At 39.5% G+C, this 24,538-nt stretch overlaps 1 protein-coding gene across 2 annotated transcripts; it reads left to right on the top strand.

Annotated features, from left to right (window-relative positions):
• The first annotated feature begins 11,270 nt into the window (after positions 1–11,270).
• Znf330 (zinc finger protein 330) lies at positions 11,271–24,173 on the top strand. Of its 2 annotated transcripts, none has more exons than XM_004646207.3 (10): positions 11,271–11,451; positions 12,624–12,755; positions 15,231–15,250; positions 15,344–15,414; positions 17,391–17,470; positions 19,065–19,191; positions 19,609–19,713; positions 21,320–21,366; positions 22,377–22,494; positions 23,336–24,173. In XM_004646207.3, exons 2-10 carry the CDS (start codon positions 12,636–12,638, stop codon positions 23,599–23,601), a joined length of 954 nt encoding a protein of 317 aa, XP_004646264.1. In that variant the 5' UTR covers positions 11,271–11,451; positions 12,624–12,635; the 3' UTR covers positions 23,602–24,173. The 2 variants fall into 2 exon arrangements, with proteins under 2 accessions (XP_004646264.1, XP_023562258.1); XM_023706490.1 differs by lacking the exon at positions 11,271–11,451 and adding an exon at positions 11,458–11,903.
• The last annotated feature ends 365 nt before the right edge of the window (positions 24,174–24,538 follow it).

Below are 24,538 nucleotides of genomic sequence, written 5' to 3' on the forward strand. Positions count from 1 at the left end.
AACCGCAGCCCTATGCGCTTGACTACATTTGCCGGAGCAGTGCTTTAAACAAATGAGCTAACTGGCAAGGCCACGAGATGATCTACTTCATTGCTTTTAAGATATTAATGTGATTGATCACATTTCAAGTTTTTTGCTCTGTTTTAGTATTAGATCACTTCTGTGTACACTTGATAACTTTTACTGCGAGTTTAGGCTTGGCCATTCACAGATGGCCTGGACACTCAGGCAGACAACTCTTTCTTCCGGTGAGAACTCACATCTGCTTCTTTGGAGTCAGCCAGCACCACTGACCTGGGGCCCTATATGACTGTCACATTCCAGATGCGACCTTGAGCTTTTGACAGAGTTCCTTGCTCTGGTTCTGGCGGAACACAGTGTCCTGTTACTCATGCTGACCCTGATTTTGCCCTCAGACCCAGGACTCTTAGATGCTGCTTACATTTAACATGCCGGTTGAAGTTCCAGTGTTTTCCGAGAGAGGGCAGTGGTACCAGGAGAGTGTACTTCCTGCGAGACTGTCCTAGCCTTGTTAGAAATGATGTCTTGTGCAGGATCCAATTGTTTTATACTAGAAAGAATTTTTAAAGAACATTATTTTCCATTTAGAACCATTGTTTTTAAAAAGCAGCCTTATGGGTTTTAAATTTCCTGTCACTGAATATTAAAAAATCTAAGTGTGGGCAAGTTGCAAGTTTCCTACCCACTAACTATTTCTCCCTCAATAGCCAAACCCTCTTTTTATTCAGGGTTTCAACACGTCCAACTAAACAGCTTTCTGTGCTAGTCCTCCAGTACCAAGGTATGTTCACATGATTTGGCTAGTCACTGTCTGAAGCAGAGTTTTGCGGCTGGGCCTTCAGGGAAGCTTGTCTACAGAGAGTGATTCACTTTTTGTCACTCTTTCCCTTTGTCAAGTTTTTCCACCTAAAAATCTTTTTTTTTTTTTGTAAATATTATCCTTATGAGCAGGGACATAATCCCAAAGTGTTCCATAATAATCTTCTTGAATCATTCTACATGTCCTGGACTCCTTGTGACATGAGAGAAAAATAAACTATTGTACCCTGTTGAATGCATGTTCATTTAGGATTTCAGTTGAGTGTAGTTTCCAAATTATATTTTGAGTCATGGATTTTGATGTGATTTATAATTGTAGTCTTAACATCTTTAGGCACTGGGCTTAAAAAAATCACAGTAAAATTGCATTTATTTTGTATGTTTGGTAATTTAAAGTGTTTTGCTTCATTATGGTCAGTTACAGAGATAGCTGTGGACTGGATAAAATCATGTTTGTTAGTTCAAGAAATCCTTACTGACATTGTAATTTAACTCTTCAAAAATTGAACCTAATTTAGATCAAGTTATTATCTGATATAAGATATTTATCATGCTGACCATATCTGAAGCTCCCAATAAAAACAATCTGACTCTATGGTAAGCTTTTTCTTCAAGTACAATCATTAACACATTTCATATTTTATTATATTGAATCTGTTTGCAAGGCAGTGAAGGTTATCTATGTATTTTTATTCTACTAATGTTCAAATAGGAAAGTAAAACAATTAACTATCCTTTTAACCTTTCCTTTGAGTTTACCTACTTTTATTGTAGGATATCTGGCAATTGTTGTCACCCAGATGGCTATACTGAATAAAAATCATCCTGTAGTGGAAATTAATAGTAAATAGCATTTTAGATTTGGAAAAAGGGCAATTTTATTTCACCATCAATTTTTAAAAAAATTTTATGTATCTGGCACAGAGTCTCACTGTGCAGCTCTGACTCATAGTGATCCTCCTGTTTCAGCCTCCCCAATACTGGGATTACAGCTGTGTGGCACCATGCTCCATCTTGGAGGCCAGCTTGGTGTGCCCGGGGTGAGGCCAGCATGGCATGTGGTGCCGGGGATTGAACTTGGGTCCTTGCACTTGTTTAGGCGGGCACTTAGACCACTGCGCTATCTCCATGACCCTATACAATTTTTATTTTTAATATTTTAGTCAATTTAAAAAAACCTCATCCTCTCTCAAGTTTCATACTCATTTGCAATAATGATTATTCCTAAAGTGAAAGAAGAAATTAATAGGAGAGGATGGGCTGGTGAGATGGCTCAGTGGTCTAAAGCACCTACTTAAAACAAGCTTAGCAAAGCACAGGGACCGCGGTTCAATCCCCAGCACCACATGCCAGCCAGCCCTGCCCCCAGGTGGGCTGAGCTGGCCACACACACACATACACACAAAAATAAATAAATAAATTTTTTAAAGAAATTAATAGGAGAGGAAATGGAAACAGAGCAGGTGCCTTCCTCACTCTGAGTTGAGACCTCGCAGCATATACTTCAATTCCCATCTGATTTAAGTATCCCACTTCAGTGCTTCGGAATCACAAGTATTACAGAGACAGTGCTTCATTAAATACTCTGAAAGGCCCCCTGGAGACGACTGGATGACGAGACATACAGTACTGAGGTATGAGTAGGGCCGACACCAGGTGCTGTGAGTCCCTGTGAGCTAGGCAGCAAAGAGAGACGATTAGCTCTTAATGTCCCCCACATGCCAGGCACTGAGCTAAGTGTCCTGGCCATACTATCACAATTATATTTTCAAGAAACCTGGGAAGAAGGGACTTAGTGACAGATATCAGGGATTTCAACCTTTATGAAAGTTTTTATTTTTTTCAGTCCATCAAGAGATACAGGTGACAAAGGAAAGTGTCCCTACTATCTTATTTGTGGCTATATTACTTTTAACCTTGTTTTTATAGTAGGGATGCTGCTCTTTCTGAGGGCCTCAGTTCTGTGTAAGAGCCCTGACTCCACGTCCCTCTAGCCTTGGTCACAGGGCCTGAGTCTCCTGTGTGTGAGTTACTGACTAGAATCCAAGTTCCCGGTCGCTGTGGATTTTCAGATGGTCCCAGCCAAATGTTAGCTTCCGAGCTTGCTTACTGTCAGGATTCCCACTTTCTCATTCTTTCCAGTCTCAGCTTGGTTTCCTGCCAGCTAGTCAAACACTGGAAGAACTTTTTACCTTGTTTACTTTGCTTTATTTTATCCACTATTTTGTATGCTTTGTTCTCTTTAATATTTATTTATTTATTTATTTATTTATTTATTTTGTGTGTGTGGCCAGCTCAGCCCACCAGGGGGCAGGGCTGGCTGGCATGTGGCGCTGGGGGATTGAACCGTGGTCCCTGTGCTTTGCTTAGCTTGTTCTAAGTAGGTGCTTTAGACCACTAAGCCATCTCACCAGCCCCGTATGCTTTGTTCTTACATGGTTTCTCTGCCATCTTGCCAGAGACAGAGCTCTGGACTTGGAGGAAACATGCTTGACAGGCAATCTGGAGGTCATATTGTAAACTCTGAGTGAGTAGGAGGCGATTTAGAGGGGTGAGAGTGACTGAACTGACTCCCAGATTTCTGGCTTACACAGATGGAACTCGGTCTTCCATTCAGCGAGTTAAGATGCCAGGGGAGAGGCATCCACTGTTGGGGAACAGTGGTGAATTCGATTTCGTGAAGTGGACATAATGTCTACAGTACAAAAGAATTTTTATTTTACATATAATAATAAATGTGAAAATCTTAGTAAACTAAAAAGGACGATACAAGTTTTAGATACTTAGAAATTGTCTCTTCTTCAAAGCTAATTAGTTAAAAGAAAAATTCAAATCTTTCCTTAAAGCCAGGGCATAATAGGGCGAGATGACCAAAGAAAATGGAGAAATAAGTTGCAAGCCAGTCACAGAGAGTATTAAAGCTTTTCTACAATGCACACACATTTGTAAAAAGAATAATTTGTTAGTCTAGCTAAAAAATGTGGTGCTTTAAAAGAACAATTGTCATGCAATTGTTTTGTTAACCCTAAGTATTTTCTATCTGATCCTAAGGGGGGGGTGGGATGCATAAAAGATGGATAATAGAGATGTCTTTTTTTTTTGTTGTTGTTCCTCTGTTTTTTGCGGTACCTGAGATTGAACTCAGGACCCTGTGCTTGCCAGGCAAGTGCTTATTCTACTGAGCTATCTCCCCAGGCCCAGATGTCTGGTTTTGGAAAGTAATTTTATGAGCAGGAAAATGAATTTTTAAAAAGTTTACAGTATTGTGGAAAGAGCATTTAAGATGAGATCTACTTTTGCAGCTTTTAAGGGCATGGTACAGTACTCCTGACTGGAATATTGACGTAGTCTGCAGCAGATCACTAAAACATATTCACCTCATGTTGCTGAAACTTTGCACCTTGCGATTAGCAATCCCCTGCTTTCCTGCTGCCCTGCACCCACGATCTAAATCTGCTCCCATGAGTTTGACCATTTAGATGTCTCCATGTAAATTGAGCTATGCAACAGTTATTCTTCAGCTGGTTTATTTCCTTTCGCAAAATGTCCTCAGCTCCCATGAGTTGTACCATAAGACAGGATTTCCTTTTAGAGGAAGAACTGTATTTCATGTATGTATATGTAACATTATAAAATGAGTTTTTATTCGTACAATTCAATGAACACAAATATTTTACAGGAAGTAGTATTGAAAGCCCCTCCTACAAGCCCCACTTTTTCTTGAGGCTGAGCCTTGCTATCTAAGCCAGGCTAGCCTCAAATTCTCAGCGATCCTTCTATCTCAGTCTGTTGAACGTTGTGATTACTGGAGTGTGTGCCACCACACCTATCTTGAAAGGCTCTCAAATAGTTAGCGGAGTCCTGCAGTCCATAGTTCTCCACCTGTCTGACGCAGTCCATCTGTGTGGAGCAGATGGATTGAAAGCAGGCCTGGGGGCCCGGGGAGATGGCTCAGTAGAACAAGCACTTGCTTGGCAAGCGCAAGGGCCTGAGTTCAATCCCCAGTTCCGCAAAAAAAAAAAAGAAAGCAGGCCTGGACCTGAACTCTTGAGCCAGGGACCAGACACAAGGAAGATCTTTTGCTTCACAAACAATATGTATGAGAAATGCCTGCCATGTGAATGCAATGAATCCTTTTCAGGAAGAAATAAACAGTAAGGATTTTGTCTTCCTATCAAAGAAAGACAATGAAGGAGGGGGGATGCCATTAAGGGTTACCTCTGGCAACAGACATGCTTGTCTTGCTTCTGCCTGTTTGCCCTATACATAGTATTTTCTATTTTTGCCATAGCATGAAAATGTTAAGGAAGAACTGTTATGTCTAACTTCTTTTAAGTCTGTAAATCAGATTTTGTTTCTCCTTTTAGTTAGTCCTCTTTAAAACATGTAATAAAATATAGTATGTAAATTACATAAATCATAAGCTTCTAGATTGACGAATGGTCACAGATTGAATGCAGTCATCCTAAACAAGTGTTTTGGAGCTCAAGGAAGATACTGGCGATCCCTCCTGGTCCCTGCCTTCTGCTGAAGATAATCACTGCCCTGCTTGTTTCCTTGCTTGGCTTCAACTATTTCTGAAATGGGGTTGTTGTGGCTTCTTTTCCCTATAAGCTTCTTTTACTTCAGATATTTTTGAAAGCATCATCTCTAGTGTTATATGACGTTGTAGATTTTCCATTCTTGTTGGCATACAATATTTTGTTATATAAATACATCATGACTACTTTATCCATTCTGCTTCTACGGGGAAATGGACTGACAGGAGTTCAGGGGCTATTGTAAATACTGTTGCTGTAATTCTTTTACAGTTTAGTGAATCCAGTCACAAGTTTAAAGACTATCTATAATGTAAAATATATACATAGATAGATACCCCTTTTATATGTATCTTTCAATATATGATCATAAATAAGTTTTAAAGATAGTCCTAACTTATACCTCACAAACTGGATATGTTTTCCTAAACAAGATGTTTTATACCTTAACAACACTTGGCAGTTAGTCTTTAATTTTGGCAATTCTGGTGGATATTACATGTGTTTTTCAATTAGTGTTGCTTGGTTGACTAAATGTGTAGTTAAGGTCCCATGACATTCATGTCTTCCTTTCCACAGAACCAAAGCCAGGCAAGTTTTGACACTTTTATGTACACATTATTGTATAAACTGTCCATAAACAGTTTATACAACAGGATGTTTGTTTTGAAATTTTACATATATGGAATTTCAGCTTGATTCTTCATTCTTTTTTTTTTTTTTTTCCTGGAACTGGGGATTGAACTCAGGCCCTTGTGCTTGCCAGGAAAGCGCTTATTTTACTGAGCTATCTCCCCTGAGTCTTCTTTCATCAAATATAATGCCTTAGGAGGGCTGGCCAGCTAGCTCAATGTACTAAAGTACCTGCTTAGGCAGAGAGCAGAGGCTGGGGTTCAATCCTCAGCAAGCCATGCCAGCCCCACCCATGGGGTATGCTGAGAAGGCAACTGAGATTGGGCATGGTGCCTGTAATCCCAGCACTTGGGAGGCTGAAAACAGGAGAATCACTAAGAGTCCAATCTATGTAGTGAGACCCTGTGGACCCTATAGACCCTGTCCTAAATCTGTATAATACTTTGGGATTACTTTGGTTGGTACTTAAATAGTAAGTTAATGAATCTTAATTGCTATGTAATTAGCCTGTGATTTATTTTCCTTTATTAAAACAGAGATTGTTTAAAATTTGTTATCAAACTGTTCTATGATACCATAGGGGCATTTGCAGACTATTTCATTTGTTAGAGACCTAGGAAAGGAATTTCAGAATCTTTTGGTCTGCACACATTTTCCTGTATTCAACATGGCCAACTGGCTCTCCACAACAGGTTTACTATATTAAAATTTCTCCCCTACCTTTACTCAACATATTAAGCCTTTAAAAAATTGGCTATTCTTATAGGCATTAAATGACACCTCACGTTGGTATTGATTTGGGTTATTAGATTTCCAGTTCTATAATTTGTCTGAGTCTTTCAGACTGTTTATACAGTTTTTTTAACTGAACAATAGTATTTCATTTATTCTGTCTATAAATCTGTTACAAGTTATACAGAAATGAAGACTCATCTTCATTTTTAATTTTTCCTTTTTGTATTTAGGATGTCTTCTGTTACAATGAAGTTTTAATTTTTTAGTTAAGCTTATTATTTTCTTTAGTTTTTTCCTTTTTGTGTCTTTAGAAATTATCTCCAAACAAAAGGTATTTCCTTATACTAGTTTGACATTATTGCTAATAATTATTTATATTAAGATCTAATATACAATTTATAATATATTATCAATATACTAATGTATTTACATTAAAATCTTTTAATTCATATGAAATTTATTTTATCTTCGCTTTTAAACAGATATGTAATTTTATTTTCATGAACCAAAAGAATTTGACTTATTTGTTAAATAATACATCTCTTGTCACTTTTGCAAATACGTCCTACATTACTTACCCAAATGTTCTTGTATCTGTAGCTAAGCCTTCTATCAGTTACTTGTGTTTATTGTGGCAGCTGATAACTATAGTAGAGCTTTAAAATAAATAAAGGTACCCTTCTTCTGCTTCTGTTTAAAGTTATCTGGTTTTATGATGGCTTTTGCTCCCATGAATTTTAAGATCAATCGAATTGTTAAAGCATATCTCTGTCAAGGTCTGATTTGAATTGTATTATATTAGCCACTTGACTGCCTGGGAGGACCTCCTTGCCAGTGACAGGTATAAGACATAGACTGGGGCAGGAGGTAACTGCAGTAGTTAAAACTGTGATCAGTAATGAATTATGTAGATTTTCTAATGGAAAGAATATTCTAGTGGGTACAATGTACCAAGACATATTTTAGTTCTGTATAGAGTTCATAAAAATTACTTATCAATATATGTGATGTAATTACATGTTTCAGATTTCTCCTATATGTTAAATGAATTATTCCTTTCTTTATTCTTTCCTTCTTTCTGTTTGAATTTTCATCTTCCTGAAGCACATCTTTTGGAACTCTTTCATTGAGTATCTGTGAACAACAGGATTTTTTGTGCTTGTCTAAATATTTCTTTTGCCATCATTCTCTCTGGATGATGGGGTTAATTCCTCAGTTGCTGGGAGTGCAATAAGGTGATAACATTTGACTACTGGCCCCCTTCACAAGTAGACTAGGTCAAGGTCACAAGCCACCCTTTTGGAAGCCTGCATGCAGTGAGTGAATGCTGCAGGTGTATAAAGGCCCAGTCTACCTGCTCTAACTCAAAATAACTCTGTAAAGATATCTTGGCTTCAAAGCTGAGCCCTTCATGTGGAATGTACGGAAGAGCAGTTGTTTCCTCTGTCTAATGCTGGTTCACTCCCTTCATAGCTGGTGCTCCCCAAAGCATTCTCAAATATAGTTCTTATCCTCATCTGTGATTCAGAGTGCACCAGCTGCATAAGTCAATCTAAGACAGTCATTTCCAGAACTTGCCCAAGAAAGTAGACATTGAGATGGGTCTATGACTTGAATAATAGCCACATTACTGCCTGGGAGGACCTCCTCACAGATGACAGGTATAAGACAGAGAGACCATGGCAGGAGGTAACTGCAGTAGTTAAAACTTTGAGCAGTAATGAACTGTGTTGATTTTCTAATGGAAAGAATATTCTAGTGGGTGTAATGAATCAGGCATTTGAGAAATATGAGGGAAACACTAACCTTAGGGACAGAAACATTGACTGTTGCTAAGTAAAATTGATTTTTGGAACTCATAAAATGCTGAGTGGTTAATTGGCTATTTCAATCTAAGAGGATAATTGAGAAGCTCTTTTTGGTAGCAAATAAAGAGGCTTTTATCCTGCATGCAATGGCAGGAACAGCTGAGGAACAGGCCTGGCACTTTAATCGTAAGTGTGGCAGCGCTCCAAAAGAGATTAACCACAGGCCCCAGCAGGTTGCTATGCCAAAGCCATAGGGCTACATCAGAAAGAAAGAGCCGCTGATTGAGCTGGCTAGGTGGGAATGCCTCAGAATCTTCAATTTCCAGATTCTCTTGAACCCTCTATGCTGGAATGTGACCCAGTATTCCTGACTAATGGCTATTGCTCCCTTTGGCTTGAAAACCACCAGAAGGCTTCTCTTTGCAATATAAACTATGCCACTGTCAAGGTCTGCTTCCAGCTGTCCTCACCACTCAATCTACAGGTAGGGTCAAGTTACAACATACCCTGGTCCAGATAGCATAATGAGCAACAAGAGCTGTGCGGAAATAAGGGAGTGGGGTACGGCCCTGAGGTTAAGAGATATACAGCAAATTTTGTCCCTAGGGATAAAATCAATAGGCAGCAAATTAAGATACTGCTCGGCTGGTACAATCAAAGAAGGTATGTATGGTCAAGATGCTGAGGGACAATGGTGCAATAGTGGGTCACATGTCCTGGTCCAGTTTCTAGGTATGAGCCAGCTTTTGGATCTGTAGACTATCAACCTAGCAAAGGCCAGGTCCCAAGGATGGAAGGCTCTGGGATGTCATAAAAAATGTACATGCTAGTGATTTCCCCAGTTCTTTCTCAGAGAGTACTTTCTGCTTTCTCTGGAAAACTGTACTTTGGGAAAAAGGAAATAGCAAAAATTTTTTATATGGCACGACATAGGAATCCACCTCTCTTCTATTAAGCATCACATTAAAGAGATTTGTAAAATTAAAAGGCAGTTTTATGCTTCTATTTTTTTTGTCTCAGAAAGCACTGTTCTGTTTCATATAAATACTACTCTATTAACATGTTATCATTTACTGAATGATATTTAATGAATTAAGAAATATTTTAAAATTTTATCAATTTGAATTTCTTACATAGTAAATTTTAATAGATAGAGCTCACAGAGATAACTTATTATGGCCCTCAGAAGTTCTTAAGGGTCCTTTAGGCCAAAATATTTGCAAACTGCTGCATTAAATGACAACACAAGCCAAATTATCCATGTAATCTTGGGGCAGTGTAATTGTGTCTCCACCTGGATTTCCTCTTGTGTAAAATTGAGTTAATGCTACACACAGAAAGTAATTAGGCCAGGAACAAAAATTATTATATGTTAGCTGTTATTAATATTATTCTATTTTTCTCTGTGAATTCAGAAGTGGTAAAATGTGTTAAAATTGAAGTACTGCTGTAAGGTTGAGGAAAGGAAGATTTGATAGTTATGTGACAAATCTGAATGACAGAGTCAATTTGGACAATGTAGGGGGATTGGAGGGCATTTCTGAGAGGTTATTGATCTGGTGACCACGAATTTAAAGTTGAATCACGATTGTGTGTCTCTTTTTCCCTCCCCTCCCCTTTCCCCACCTCACTTCACCCTGGCTTTCTTTTTTCTTCTTTCTCTACCAGCCCTTCACAAGGCTAAATAGGTGAAAAAAGTCAAATCTCCAGAATTCCAGTTGGTTTAATCAGAAAGAAAACGTGACACATTGTGGAATGAAGAAATGAACTGTGTTTTACAAAGCTACTAAAAAAGAAGACAGGAGGAAGCAGAGATGATCAAGAGAAAATACAGCGATGAAGAAATCTGAAGACTCTAAGAGGAGGGAAAATTGTGTGAGGGAAAACAGGATGTTTGGATAGTCAGACATTTGCACTTTACTTTTGAGTGATAGAACGGTTCCATTTGGTGACAAGCCCTGAGGTATAGTCAGGAAAGTGGATTCCTAGAGTAGAGCAGAAGTAATGGCTGCTGCAGATGAAATCAGGGACTTAGGAGAGTAGGCCTTCTACTTACCTGTTAAGGTGATGATGGATGATGGCAGAGGCAGAAGGGATGTCAGGCTTTCATTAATAAAGAGAGAGGATAAAACAGCAGCGATGAAGGATAAGTGACACAGTCAGACAGAACGGAGTCCCGATGGCCTGTGTGACAATGGGGTACCGGGCTCTGTCTTCCTCACTGAGGGGCAAGGGCTGGGTAGAAACAGAAAGCCTCCCTTCAGTGAAATTGAAAGCCAGAGGCTTCCCCAGCAGAGGGTAATAAGGCAGAGCACACATCTGAGAATGCGACAGAATGTACTCATAAAGGAAGGAACCCGAGGACACGGGAAGCAGGAAACAGAGGAAGGTGGACCCAAACTTCATCAGGCAACTGAAGGCCAGTCTGTGATGCGAAGCATGGGAGACGAGATAGTGCAATGGTTTCCAATTGTTTGGGTGACTTCTCTTCAAGATTTTTTTGCTTCCTTTTATGTTTTTCAATTTTTAAATACGATTCCTAGGCCCTCAGTCCCTCTCTGCCTTGCACTCCATTGCCCCAGCGTCCTCTCCGCGTCACAACTTGCCTTCTCAATGAGCCTCCCGTTCCTCAAAAGGGGCACGAGAGGCGGGTCGCACAAGGTGGGCGGGGCTCGACGAGCCGTTTCCGGTGACGTGCGCCGTAAGGGAGCCGTGACGTAGAAGGACATCCGGGTCTTCTCCGGGTGTCGGAAACCAGCGCTGTCGGTGGGTCGGTCGTCGGGGTGGAAGAACGTTTTCCGGAGTCCTGGTCCCGGGGTCGGGTTGCGTGCCGGCGCGGCGCCTTTCAGCTCCTGGACCCCGCGTGAGCCGGGCCGCCCCGAGGTGGGCCGCGCGAGGTACCGTGCCCCGCGCCGCAGCCCGGAGCCGCGTGGCGACCGTCTGTCACTTCAGGGCGTCCCGCCTCCTGGGGGGTCCCCGACTGCGGGCCGGCCTCTGAACCCCGTGACCCTGCCGTTCCCTGGTTCGCGGGCCGGGCGACTCCCTTTGAACGCCTCTGTGAGGCTGGGGGACGGCCTTTACCCCTAAGGGGCCGTAGGAGTCGGAGGGAAGGATGAGGCTCACTTGTGCTTAGCGAGGTCAGAAGACGCCTTGGGGCGCGCAGGAATGTCGCCGCGTGATCACCCCGTGCCTGTTTTCTGGCCGCTGTTGCCCAGGGCAGCGCACGCTCTGGAGTTTTCGTTTTAAGCTCTGCGAAGTGACCTTTCCGAGTGACCTGAACGCTGTTGACTCTAAGACTGGTGCGTGCGGTCCGTGCCGCCCTGCCCCCTCTGGGGTTTTGAGTGGACAGGTGATTTCAGAAAGCTGCGGTTTAAAGACGGCTTGCTCCTCTAGGTGCTATAGTTTTTTAGGTGAAGGGATGAAAGCCAGTTTTAAAAGTCCTTACTTTTAAATAGTAGAGCACACGTGTGTACTCCTGTACATTGCTTATGCACACTGTCACAACTGCATATGGAAGAGCTCCCTGCGTGTAGGAAGGGCAGCTTTCAGGTTTTAATACCTGTAGTGTTTCTGATACCAAGACAGTGGTTTGAGTACATTTAACTCAGCTGTGATGTTTTATTTACATATTACCTGATCAGATTTGTTTCACTCAGTGTTTTGGCGGAATTGAATTACCTGAATATAGACCCCTAAAAGCAATTCAGATTGAAAAATATGTTTTTAAATGACTTCTTGATGATACGTGCGTATTTTTTTTTTATTTTTTATTTTTTAAAACAAGGTGCATCTCTAAGCCTTAGGGCAAAATTTTAGGATAATTTCTGTTTATGTTTACATTTTTTAAGAGTTTGGTAGTAAAAGTGTTTTGTTTTATTTGGATTAATGTGTGCTTGTTTCATAAAGGTTTATAGTTTGCTTAACCATGAAAATATCAGACTACTAAAATTCAAGGAGAGTAAGAATATTTTATTATTATTATTATTGTTCTTGTTGTTTATTAAAATAGTAAATGAAACCTGACAGTTACCCCTTTGCTGTTTTTTTTTCCTTGTTGTTTTTTGTGCAGAAAGAGCAGAAAATGCCTAAAAAAAAGACTGGTGCCCGGAAGAAGGCTGAGAACCGAAGGGAACGCGAAAAGCAGCTGAGGGCGTCAAGGAGCACTGTAGACCTAGCCAAGCACCCGTGCAATGCTTCAATGGTAACAGGTTTTTAAGAAATAACAGTTGGTATTTAAGATTCTTTGTGTATCCACCCGAGAACAATTTCGTGAGTACAAGGTTTCTGCGTATATTACATTACTTAATCCAGAACCAGTGTGAGAAGCATGTTCTTCGTTTCGCCTAGCGGTCGTTTTTGATTATTATTTATAAAACCTAGCATGTTACCTCCCATATCTGTGGTAAATGATACTGAGCAAGAGTCAATAACAGGAACTGTGTGGCGTTTACCACTATGTGACATCACCTTTGCATCCTTTCACTCAGCTTGTCTTTGGGTTGCCATCATTTTCTCTTAGCAATTCTTGGTTAACTTGTTTCTTTTTGTTGATCTTCCTAACTTGTTGATGTCTCTTTTAGCTACTTGTCCTATTATTACCTTTTATTCCTGGTCTTAATGGATGAATCTTGATGATTTCTGGCTGCTTTGGGGAAAGTTGTGAGATGGCACATGATTATCATGTTGTCATTCTCATTTCTCCATATTTTCACACTCTTGCCCTATCACAATTTCCTCCTCACTTTTTTGCCTTTAGCTTCATCAAATGTATGTGAAATGCTTTATGTGCCTTAATTTAGTAAACATTTATTGTATATCTACTCTGCTGGGTACTGTTTTATTTATTTATTTTTGTATTTTAGAGAAGGGTCTACAGGATATTTAAGGTCTCACTACTAGATTGGACTCATAGTGATCTGCCTGTTTACAGCCTCCCAAAAGTTGGGATTACAGGCATGTGCCACCACACCCAGTCTCAATTGCCATCTCAGTGTGCCCCTGGGGTGGGGCCGGCACAGCAGGCACAGGTATTGAACCCCTGACCTAATCCGCTGAGGTATTTGGCTGGCTCCTTGGGTACTGTTTTAAGGTACTATGGTGTTTTATAGATGAATGAGCTGGTGTCCCTGAACTACAAGCTTACAGTTCAGTTGTTTGTTTATAAATGATAGAAATTGAACTTACATAATTGTGGGGAAAATAGTTTATTGAGTGGATAATGGATTAATGCAAGTAGCTGAAAAGGGAGGGCTGTAGCTATGAGGTAGAATTAGATGCTTACATTTAAAGACAAATTAATTATTGTAGCAGACACATTGCTATTGATCTGCAAAATGCTCGTCTGTGCTTTGAATGTACTTATCCCATCATTTCTGCCACATTCTGAACCAGTTCTGAAGGCCCTTTTGGCGTCTTCAGTTGTGCTCTCACGCCTACTTCAGAGTCCTGAATTGGTTACAAACATTGATCTTTCATGATCCCTTTGACTTTGGGGACAAGTCAGAAGTCCTGTGGTGCCGTTCTACTGAGGAAGGTGGATGAAAAACTGATTTTTTTAAAGCCTTTTCTTCTGTTGAATGGAACTCACCAGCAGCATTTACAGTGCTGTTGATCACATCTCCCGAGAACACTCATGAAAGAGGACTTCGAAAACTCCTTCAGAAAGGGGCAAGAATGTTGGGATAAGTGTGTTCAGAGCGAGGAGAGTATTTTGAGGGAGCAAATGGCAGTGTGGCTCTTTAATACAGGTTCTGAATTTAATCATTCATTATGTAGTTGGACCACAGCTTGTCATACACTGGGATGGGTAGAGGTCCACCCTTTGTCTTTCATTCAGTTTTGCGTATTCTGTTTTCTCTGACTTTATTTGCTTTGCTTCCTAGTTGCTTGTAGCTTCCATATATCTCTTTTTCTGTTGCTGAGCTCAGAAGGAACTCTATTATGTGTTTGTCACGAGCTAGTGTTATCCCAGCACTAACATTTATGGAAGGGAACGGCAGGATTACATAGGGTAGGAGTGACAGTAGGGACTGCTGTGTGTGTCACGTCATTTCACAAGAAGAGGGGTTCTAGGCAGAAAACAGGGGTGGGCATATATGAATGTATGTAATGAGAGTACAGCTTGGTAAATATTTTAATAAAGATACATTTATTAGGGGTAAGAGATGATAAAATTGTGTGTGTGTAGGGATGCAGTCCCAGAGAAGGTGGGATTATCACTAGAATTTCCATTAGGTGGAGAGTCAACAAAAAGCATTAGAGTAAGGAGAAGTGTGGAGAAGAGAGAGTTCGAGCTATGCCTGGGAAAAAGGCAGAACAGTGTTGGTATCCTCCAAAGAGAGTGGACCTGCAAGATTGGAAAAGTGCTGTGGGGATCAGTTCTTTTAAAGCTGTATTTAAATGTGCATATTCTGTGATCTTTTGTGTTTACTGTTTCTTGTGTTCATTCTGTAGCATTTGACTTCTTAAAAAAATGGGGAATAAAACACCACTGCATTGTTTCTTTTATGATGCCACTTTTCTAGTGTGGTATGGATAGAGTGTATGTTTATTGTTTAAATATATATAGCTGCTTTCATATGTGGTGGAAATGGGGTATTTGATGTAATACTATTTAAATTGTAATTGGAATACAAGATACTGAACAGAAAGTTAATGATGTTTTTACTTTTTATAGGAATGTGACAAGTGTCAGAGGTAAATTTTTTTCTATATCCATATAATAAAGTAGCCCCTTCTGTCTTTTATTTGACGTTTATCTTATTTAAAATTTTTATTTTACATGACAAGACGGCAGAAGAATAGAGCATTTTGTTACTTTTGTAATGCTGTTCAGAAGTTACCAATCTGCGCACAGTGTGGTAAGTATAGAAGAACCCATGCTTCTTGACAGTTAATCAATTTGAATCTGGATTTGTTATTATTTACAATAATATTGTCTTACTACTAGTGAAATAACATCAGTTGTTCTTTGGACTCTCAGAAAACATCAAATTTTTACTTCTTTGATGTATAGTAGAAAATAAGGTAAGATATAGGTACAGGTGCTAGCAAGCTATTTTAAATATTAAAAAAAACCTTCAGACTAAACATTTGGTGATTCTGAATCTCTAATTATACCACCTTAGTCTTATGGGTATCTTTTTTATTTTTTAAAAGAGGACATAATAGTAATAGGGGGAAAAAAACCCCAGCATCAGAAACGATACAAAATTCAACCAAAGAAAGCAGTAGGAGCTCCGCAGCGGCTGCCGTACTGCAAGGTGCCACCCTGCGCCAGCCGTTCAGGTCACCAGCCATACTGGTTTAGAGAAAAAACAAAAAAGTAACAAAAAAGTTGTAAGAAATTCAAGAGAAAGAGAAAACAGAAGGAATAAATAGAAAAATGTCTTAAGCATTAACTGCCCCTTTCAAAAGACCAGCTGAGATCAGCAGTGCAACCATCCGAACTATTCTGCATGTGTACTTAAAAGTGTCCTCCTCCCCTCTTTCATTTGTCGTCTTCCTCATCCCAGCCCTTCCTTCCCAGTGAACAAACTTTCCCTTTCACAGTATCCATTGCACCTTTCAGATTTTAGTTACACTTCTAGGTTTCTAGTACATATTTGTATGTTCAAAGTTCTGGGGATCTTCGATAAAGACACCTATTTAGTTTTTATTTGCTCCAGATCTACCCCTCAAATTTTTATTTGAACGAGCATCTCCTTTATTTTTGGGATGATAGTTTCAGGTAGAACAATTTGACTGTCTCCATTTCTTGTATCTAAATGTACTCATGGTGCCGATGGTAAGCAGTGTTTGGGACTGCATCTTTGAATATTTCTAGGGTGTTTCTCGCTTTCAGTGATATATTTTTTGTATTCTGCAATTGATGGAAAAGAAATCCGGCCTGCATGGATGACTGGTGTACCTGCTTTTACATCTTTATTTTGTGCAGGGCAGATAAATGTAAAATGAGAAACTAGATTTTGTGGGAGATGTAGAGGTTGGATCCCACCAGACTTTAGTCTAGTCTCTGGGCGTGGATATTTTAGTGGAGTACTTGGGTGCGTTTCCAGTGTGCTGTCGTTAGCGTTAGGCATGGAGCAGTTGGCGGGTAGCTGCTGCATTCCCAGTTTCCCTTCCCGTTTCCTGTTGTCTGGCTTTGCTCCTCAGGAAATCAAGGTACTAGAACGTTAAGCATCTTTTTCTCTGCTGTCCTACTTTGTAAAGTCTCAGATGCATGATTAATGTGCCATCGTTAATCTTCGCATAATACCAGGTTTTCTGGCAGTGTTTTAGGTTGGTAGTTTTCAAACCTTTTGTGAGTATGTTGTAATTTTTAATTGAAATAATGCATTCATTTTTGTGCTCAGTTGGACACTATTTCAAAATTCTGTTAGAATTATTAGAAAAATGTTTACCTGGGGGCTCTTTGTAAATTTTTCGAATGAATAAACAGATGGGTTGCGTAAATTATAAAATGTAAACTTCATGTTTAAAGCGTGGCTTTTTAAAATGTTTTTATCTGAAAATCCAAGCGATTTTAAACTGTCAAAATTAACTTAGTAAGCATAACCTGCAATTTTTGATTTTAATGCAGGCTGAGTTAGCATATAAGTTTGTCATGTATTTTAATAGGCTTATTAGTACATTTCTGATCTCAAAGGGTTCACCTCAGATGAGTGCTCAGTTACATTTATTTTTCTTTTTAATTATGTACAGTAAAGGATACTGATTTCATTTGCTTTCTTTTTCAAGCATTTTCTTGAAGCTTAGGCTAGATCAAGAGAAGTTAGTGACTACTTGTTTGTACTACTTTTGCAGGACTAAGAATGCACATTTTTTTCTTTACTAGGAAAGACCAAGTGCATGATGAAGTCTTCAGATTGTGTCATAAAGCACGCCGGTGTGTACAGTACCGGCCTTGCAATGGTGGTAAGCCGCTTGTTGGTTCTATCTTGGTAAAGCTTCCAAGCATGAGTAAAAGGTCTTTCTGACCAATTTTTCTGTTTTCTTTTTTTGGTCTGAATAGCTGTGCTTTGTCTCCTGTCTCCTTAATTCATTTCTCAATGACACTTTTCGTGTGCACCTTAAGGAGACTTCACAAAATATCATTTACTGTGTATGTTAACCAGTATTCAAACCTTTAAGTTAACAACTGAATTCCAAAAGAATGTAAGATTATTAGATTTTTTTTTCCTTTTAAGCAATACATTCCAAAAATGTGTGTATGTACAGTCTCTTCATTGTATACAGGATTTTGTAAGGAAATTTAGGTTTTTAAATAAAAACAAATTGATGGATTTATTTTCACAAAAGTATATTTTCTATTAAATATGAATTACCAGTTTTACTGCATTTTGTTATTTTATGTTTCACATCCAAATTGCAGTTAATGAAGAAGGTAATACTATTTTGTGTCAAGTGAACCACTCCACTTATGCTAACATTCTCAGAGCATACAAGTCTCTGTCTTGAGGCCGACTTTCCCCCTGCATCCAGGCAGTTCTCACCCCAGTTTGCCTGTCTCAGTACTGGTAATTACTCCCTCTCTCCCCTTGTCTATTCATGTGTGGATGTGTGCTATCCCTTGATATTTTTCAGAAGCCCTCTCCTGTCATTTGTAGACTTATCTCCTTAAACTCTCCACAGTATCTAAGTTAAAAGTGGCTTCTTTTTCTTGCTAGAACTTGGATGATTTAAGTGAAGTTACAGGACTTGCTGGCTATACTGATTATCTGCTTTTACAAATCAAAAATCATTCCTCCTAGTTGCTGCTTTTCCTGTTACCTACAGAGCTTTGACTAGTATAATAATGAACTGAGGTTTAGGAGGTCAGCATTTAAATTTCAGCTCAGTCAGAATCCAAAGCTGGGACCTGGAGTTAGTCTTGGAACTTAATATGCTCAGTTATAAAGGAAAGGTCAGTTAGCTCTACTCCTTCTAGATTAATATTCTACAGGTGTCAGTTTGTTATTGAAAGACATACTCTTACCATGTTTATGTGGAATTGAGTTTTCTCCTACAATTTAGTGTCAGATGCTTTACTTTTTTTTCCCCACAAAGGTTGTAATGATTTGAAGCATAAGTTATTTTAAAAACAATAGCAGATAGTGTTTTCTTAGTTATTGGACAAAAATTATTTGACTATTTTATAAATAAAAGTGAATTTTTCTTACATATTCAAAGAAATTTTTGTAGACAATAAAGCTTAATTTCCTTTGAATTGGAGTTCTTTTGAAGGCAATACTTGCAACTCCTTAATTTATAGGAGAAGGGTATAGCTTGCCCTTTGATTATTTTTTCTTTTGCTGCACAGTGCAGTTTTATATGTTGTACATAGTTATTGGTGAAGTAGTTTTTTAGAGAACCCTGTATTTTGACTTAAACTTTAAGAGCTTTCATAGAGTTTCCCCTTTCATTGAGGTTTGAAAAAAATCACTAAATATAGAGGATTGTGATCCAATTACTTAGACAGTGATTGCAGCTGATCAAGTGACAGTGACAGACTGTCCTGTTCTTGTTGCAGGGGGCAATATGTGACTTCTGTGAGGCATGGGTCTGCCACGGTAGGAAGTGCCTCAGCACCCATGCCTGTGCCTGCCCTCTTACGGATGCGGAGTGTGCCGAGTGTGAGCGAGGTGTGTGGGACCATGGTAAGTGGCTGAATGCACACAGTCAGTCTTGTGCACGCGAAGGCTGACTATGCATGCTGACTGCCAGCTTGTAAGATTATTTTAAGAGTACCATCCATTGTAACTACTTGTACTATATTGATGATCACTTTCGTTGGGAAAAGGATTTGTATCAGCAGTAACTGTGAATGTTAGCATTCACCTAAGCAGGTCAGAGAAAATTATGGTGGGAACAGGTGATCTCTTTGAGCACTGCGTATGTAGCCAAGGTATTCTGGGAATACATTTTGTGGTTTGAGTTCAAGTGTTTTCAGTTTTTACCACAAAGCAAAAGGCTGTGCACCTTAGAAATCACTTTCTTTTGAGCAGTTTTAGAGATGAGTTTTCTAAATTTCATTTTATGATATTTATATTTGTGGATTTGTCTCAATCTACCAGGAGGCAGAATATTCAGTTGTTCTTTTTGCCATAACTTTCTCTGTGAAGACGATCAATTTGAGCATCAAGCCAGTTGCCAAGTTTTGGAGGCCGAAACTTTTAAATGTAAGTTTTTTTTTAATAATTAGCTTTCCTTATACTTAAGATTATGTATATTATAAATGTTTAATGAAGAAGGAATCAGGTCTTTATGCTGTCTTTTATGAGCCATAACTTTTTTTTCTTTGTGGAACCAGCGATTGAACTCAGAGCTTATTCTACTGAGCCATCTCCCCGGCCCCTTGAGTCATAATTTTACTCATGTGTCTGTTTTCTGTTTTGTGAAAATACATAGTCCGGAAATTTTCAGATTTCAAATGTCAGTAGTGTGTTAGTTTCGTCAGTTCTTTTTTTTTTTTTTTGTATTTAGTACAGGGTCTACAGGGTCTCACTACATAGATTGGACTCGTAGTGATTCTTCTGTTTTCAGCCTCCTAAGCTCTGGAATTACAGGTGTGCACCACTATGCCCAGTCTCAATCACCATCTCAGTTTGCCCTGGGGGTGGGGCTGGCATGGCATGCTGGGGATCAAACCCTGTCTGCTGTGCTCTGCCTAAACAGATACTTTAGTCCTCTGAGCTATCTGGCTGCATCCCCTCACCCCCCACTTTTTTTGGTTGTAGTACCAGGGATTGAACTCCGGACCTTGTGCTTGGCAGGCACTTGGTAAGTCAGGCACTTACGCTGCTGAGCTATATCCCGGCCCCTTGTCATTTCTTCATTTTGTGGCTTGGCTGGGCATTATAGGACTTGTAGATTTCCTGGTTCTGATATTCAGATGTCAGCTTCCCCTTCAAGTTATTATACACTCAGACCTGCCTATGTCCCCCTTCTATTTCCATTGCCCTCAAGTTTGTTCTTGATAGTTGTTTGCACTGGTTCTTATATAGTAGAGTATATCAGAAATAAGCTGTGGAGCTTTTAAGAAACGTAGGTGCCAGGCCATATGCTTGGAGAGCCTGTTTTTGAGCCCATCTTTTAAAGTCTGGTGGGTGCCAGACACCTGTATTTGCATATGTAGTTGTTACATATTTTCAGGTTGAGAATCAGTGTTTAGTTAAAAATGGTGTCACTTTTCTGGATAATTTCTTTCTCAAAAAGTTAATTGTAAAAAGAATACACAGCAAACCTTAGTGTGGGGTACTTGGCATTTAGCCTTCATTAAATAGTAGTTGCCATGATAGGAAAAAAACCAAACTGAAATTCTTAGATTCACTCCTTTTAATTTGGTTCTTTAATTGCTATGGAGTGATAATTTCTTTTTCTTTCTTTTTTTTTTTTTTTTTTTTTTTTTTTGATAATTTCTATACTTGTCTATAAATTTAAAATTGGTAAGTCATTGACCTGAGATATGCATACAGCACACACACACACATATACTTTTTTTCATATAATTCTTGCATTATGTAGAAAAGTCTCAAGGGCTAAAAAACATTCAAAAGTGTGTTGTACGTGTGAGGCTTTCTTCAAGGCTCTCGCAGAATGTATAATATAAAATGGAATGACATTATCTGGGGCCTGGGAACTCTGCGTAGGTATAGCTTTGGACTCCAGACACAGGCACCTATGAACACACGGCTGTGATTTCATTGAGAATATTTGATTTAATAAAAAAAGAAAATGAGAACTGAAAAATGGACAGGATTTTTAAGACAAATCTGTCTTTTGTAGGTGTTTCATGTAATCGGCTTGGTCAGCATTCGTGTCTTCGTTGTAAGGTATGCTTATATATTTTTTGTCTTTTTTTAAGATTTAATTTTGAATCCCTATTTTGTTTCCACATGCAGTAGCCTTATGTATATCTATAAGGGACCTAAAATTATATAGTTTAACGTTTGAGGTTCCGGAATTGAAGTTGAGAAAGCTCAAGTGGCCTTGCTTGGTTATCCAGCTGGCTTGTAGTGTAGTTGCTACTAGCTCATGTCTCCAGGGTTTTCCATAAGTGTTTATTACATGTCATGTTTGCAGAGAAGGTTCTGACCAAACTGTTGGGAATATATTTTAAATAATCTTAAAGTGTATCCTTTTAGAAGAGTCTGAGCAGAGTGAAAATTTGCCTCGTGTTCTGTTTCTTTAGGCTGTCTTCAGCATTCTGGCGGTCGCATATTATTAAACAGATGCGCTCAGCTCCCTTACTCCCAGAAACATTTCCCTGGGTCTTGTGTTCCCCAGTCTCTTTTCTGTCCCAGCTATGTTCCCTTGTCCCAGCTACCATCGGCACATTGAAGGTGTCGATCTCTCAGGCTCTGGACATTGCGTGTGTCTGTTTGGTTGCCTTTGGTCGACACTCGGTTTTGCTTACCCTTCCGTACCCACATTCTGTTACAGACCTTCGCCAAGATTCCTGTTTGGCCCCTCCCCTGCCGCTCTCTGTCAATGTTGAGTGTCTTGTAATTGCTTCGCCACTGCCCCGCATACTCTGTGAGCGTCAGCACCCTGTTAACTGTTGTTCCAGCAGGGATCTTGGAGCTTCTCAGGTGTTACCGCTGGGCGCTCGCCTCCACATGCCACACTACATGTGGTCAGTCTCTGGGTTGTGGTCTGCGTGGGTCAGCGAGTCCTGGCAAAACTACTTCCCCAAAGAAATTAAAAACATGACTGTGACTGTCCCAACAAAGTTCTTGGTTACTAGGCTGCAACCAACTGTATCTTCAAATTCTTGTGAAACACTAAATGCTAATATTTCAAAAACTAGCTGCTTACTTTATTGTCTACTTCTTGTACGTAGGCTTGTTTCTGTGATGAACATACAAGAAGCAAGGTATTTAAGCAGGAAAAAGGAAAGCAGCCTCCTTGCCCTAAGTGTGGACATGAAACTCAGGAGACAAAGGACCTCAGCATGTCAAGTAAGGCTGTGATGCCAGCAGGAATTTGCTTTCAGCTTAGACAGAAGTTACTTTTGTTTTCTATATTATAGATTCCCTTTTTTAACTTTTGAAACATTTAGTGTCTTCTTTTAAATCTTGGTAATGTAAGTGTAATTTTTCAGCTTAACTTAAGAAAAGCACCAACATTTATAATGATATTTAGTGCAAGGAAATACTTAAATCTGAGATTGAAAAAAGGACTTTTCTGTTTGGTTAGGCTTCGCTATTAAGTAATTTAGTCCATCCCCAATGTTGAAGTGGTGATGATTTTCAGTAATTAAAAGTCAGGTTCATTCTGAGTTCCTCTTCAGGTGTGTGGTGTTGGAGCAGTGCTTGTGGTGCAGCACCTCACTTCTATAGAAAACTGTTTCGCGGCTATTAGAGAACTTTTTAGGAAGGAGTAGGACTGCTCCACGCATGATTATAGCAGTACAACTGACAGTTCGTTAGGGAGAAGCTTAACTCTACTGAACATGTCAGGAGAAAAGCATAACTCTAAGCGACTCTGACAGTGTCTCGTCTAATCAGAAGTAAAGTTGCACAGTGATATAGTATGATTTCTTTGCCCTGCACAAAACTTTGTTTTGCTGCTAATGTAGAAGTGAAGGGTAATTTTTAAACTAATTCTACATTTAATAAAATGACCCTATAATCATTGTTGCTTGTGCCTACAGATTCATTACATACAAAGTTTAGAAAACTAATGGGCCATCTTCATTGGAGAGCAGTCAGTGAAGTTCATGTACTTTTATTTATTATAGACGAAAACGAGGGCATTTAGATTGGAATTAACAGAATGCTGTGGGCCTGTCTTTTCTAGCACGCTCCCTGAAATTTGGCAGGCAGGCTGGGACTGAAGAGGGGGACGGAGCTTCTGGATACGATGCTTATTGGAAGAACCTGTCAGCTGACAAGTACAGCGACGCTGGCTGCCAGGAGGAGGAGGAGGAGGAGGAGGACGATGAAGAGGAAGAAGAGGATGGTGCAAAGGATTCAGATGCTGAGTCCTCAGACTTGTTTACTAATTTGAATTTAGGAAGGACCTATGCCAGTGGCTATGCCCATTTTGAGGAGCAGGAGAACTAGACGAGTTGCCTGCCTGTTGTTGGTGGCCGCTGGCGAGAGCAACAGGAAATGCGTCTTCATGAATCGTGTGGGCTATCAGAAGCGCCCTCAGCTAGGCCTCGTGCCAAAGACTAGTCACAGGAGGCCCAGGAGTAGGGCAGAGCGTTTTTAAAGGCTTTTAGCATAAGAAAATGCACTTCAAAGGTAAGACTTTATTGGTCTGAACAAATATATTGTGGATTGAAGTATAACTGATTGCAGTAATTTGGTAGGTTTTGGCAGTTAGATACATATGTATAGGACAAAGGGATAGATTGGTAATATATTTATTTGAAATTACCGATTTTATCAAAAAGCATTGCTTAGAGATTCATTATTTGATTTTGTAAAATGTAATGGATAAAATGGTTTGTTGTCTCTTCACAGAATGAAAGTTGTATGTTGTTGTACCCTAAATTCATTACATATTGCTGGTAAGCAGCCATTCATGTTTGTAACAGCTGACACATTCATTTCTTTGTAATGAATGTCCTGAACAGAACTTATTTTTAATGCTTAAATGTATTGACAAAGGTGACCAACTAGCTTGTTTTCATAGACACAGTAACAAATAATATTAATTTCTTTTTGAATAAATCTAGTACTATTTCATTACTTTTGACATTATATTTCTCATTTTTTAAAATTGTTTTTCATTTCAATACTTTTCTGTAACCCATTTGCTTTATTTACTTTTTCTTTGGCCTGTTAGGGAGTAGGTAACAGAAACCTACACTTTTTTTTTTTTTTTTTTCCCAGAACCGGGGATTGAACTCAGGCCCTTGTGCTTGCCAGGGAAGCACTTATTCCCCTGAGCCATCTCCCTGGCCCCAGAAACCTACATAGAGACAAAGCGTAGCTGTCTGGAAGCTGCCGTTGGCGGCATAACTCCCAGGTTACAGCTGACATTACCTGAGCT

This window comes from Octodon degus, unplaced genomic scaffold (genome assembly GCF_000260255.1).
Source record: "Octodon degus isolate 3935 unplaced genomic scaffold, OctDeg1.0 scaffold00260, whole genome shotgun sequence".
Classification (NCBI taxonomy): Eukaryota; Metazoa; Chordata; class Mammalia; order Rodentia; family Octodontidae; genus Octodon; species Octodon degus.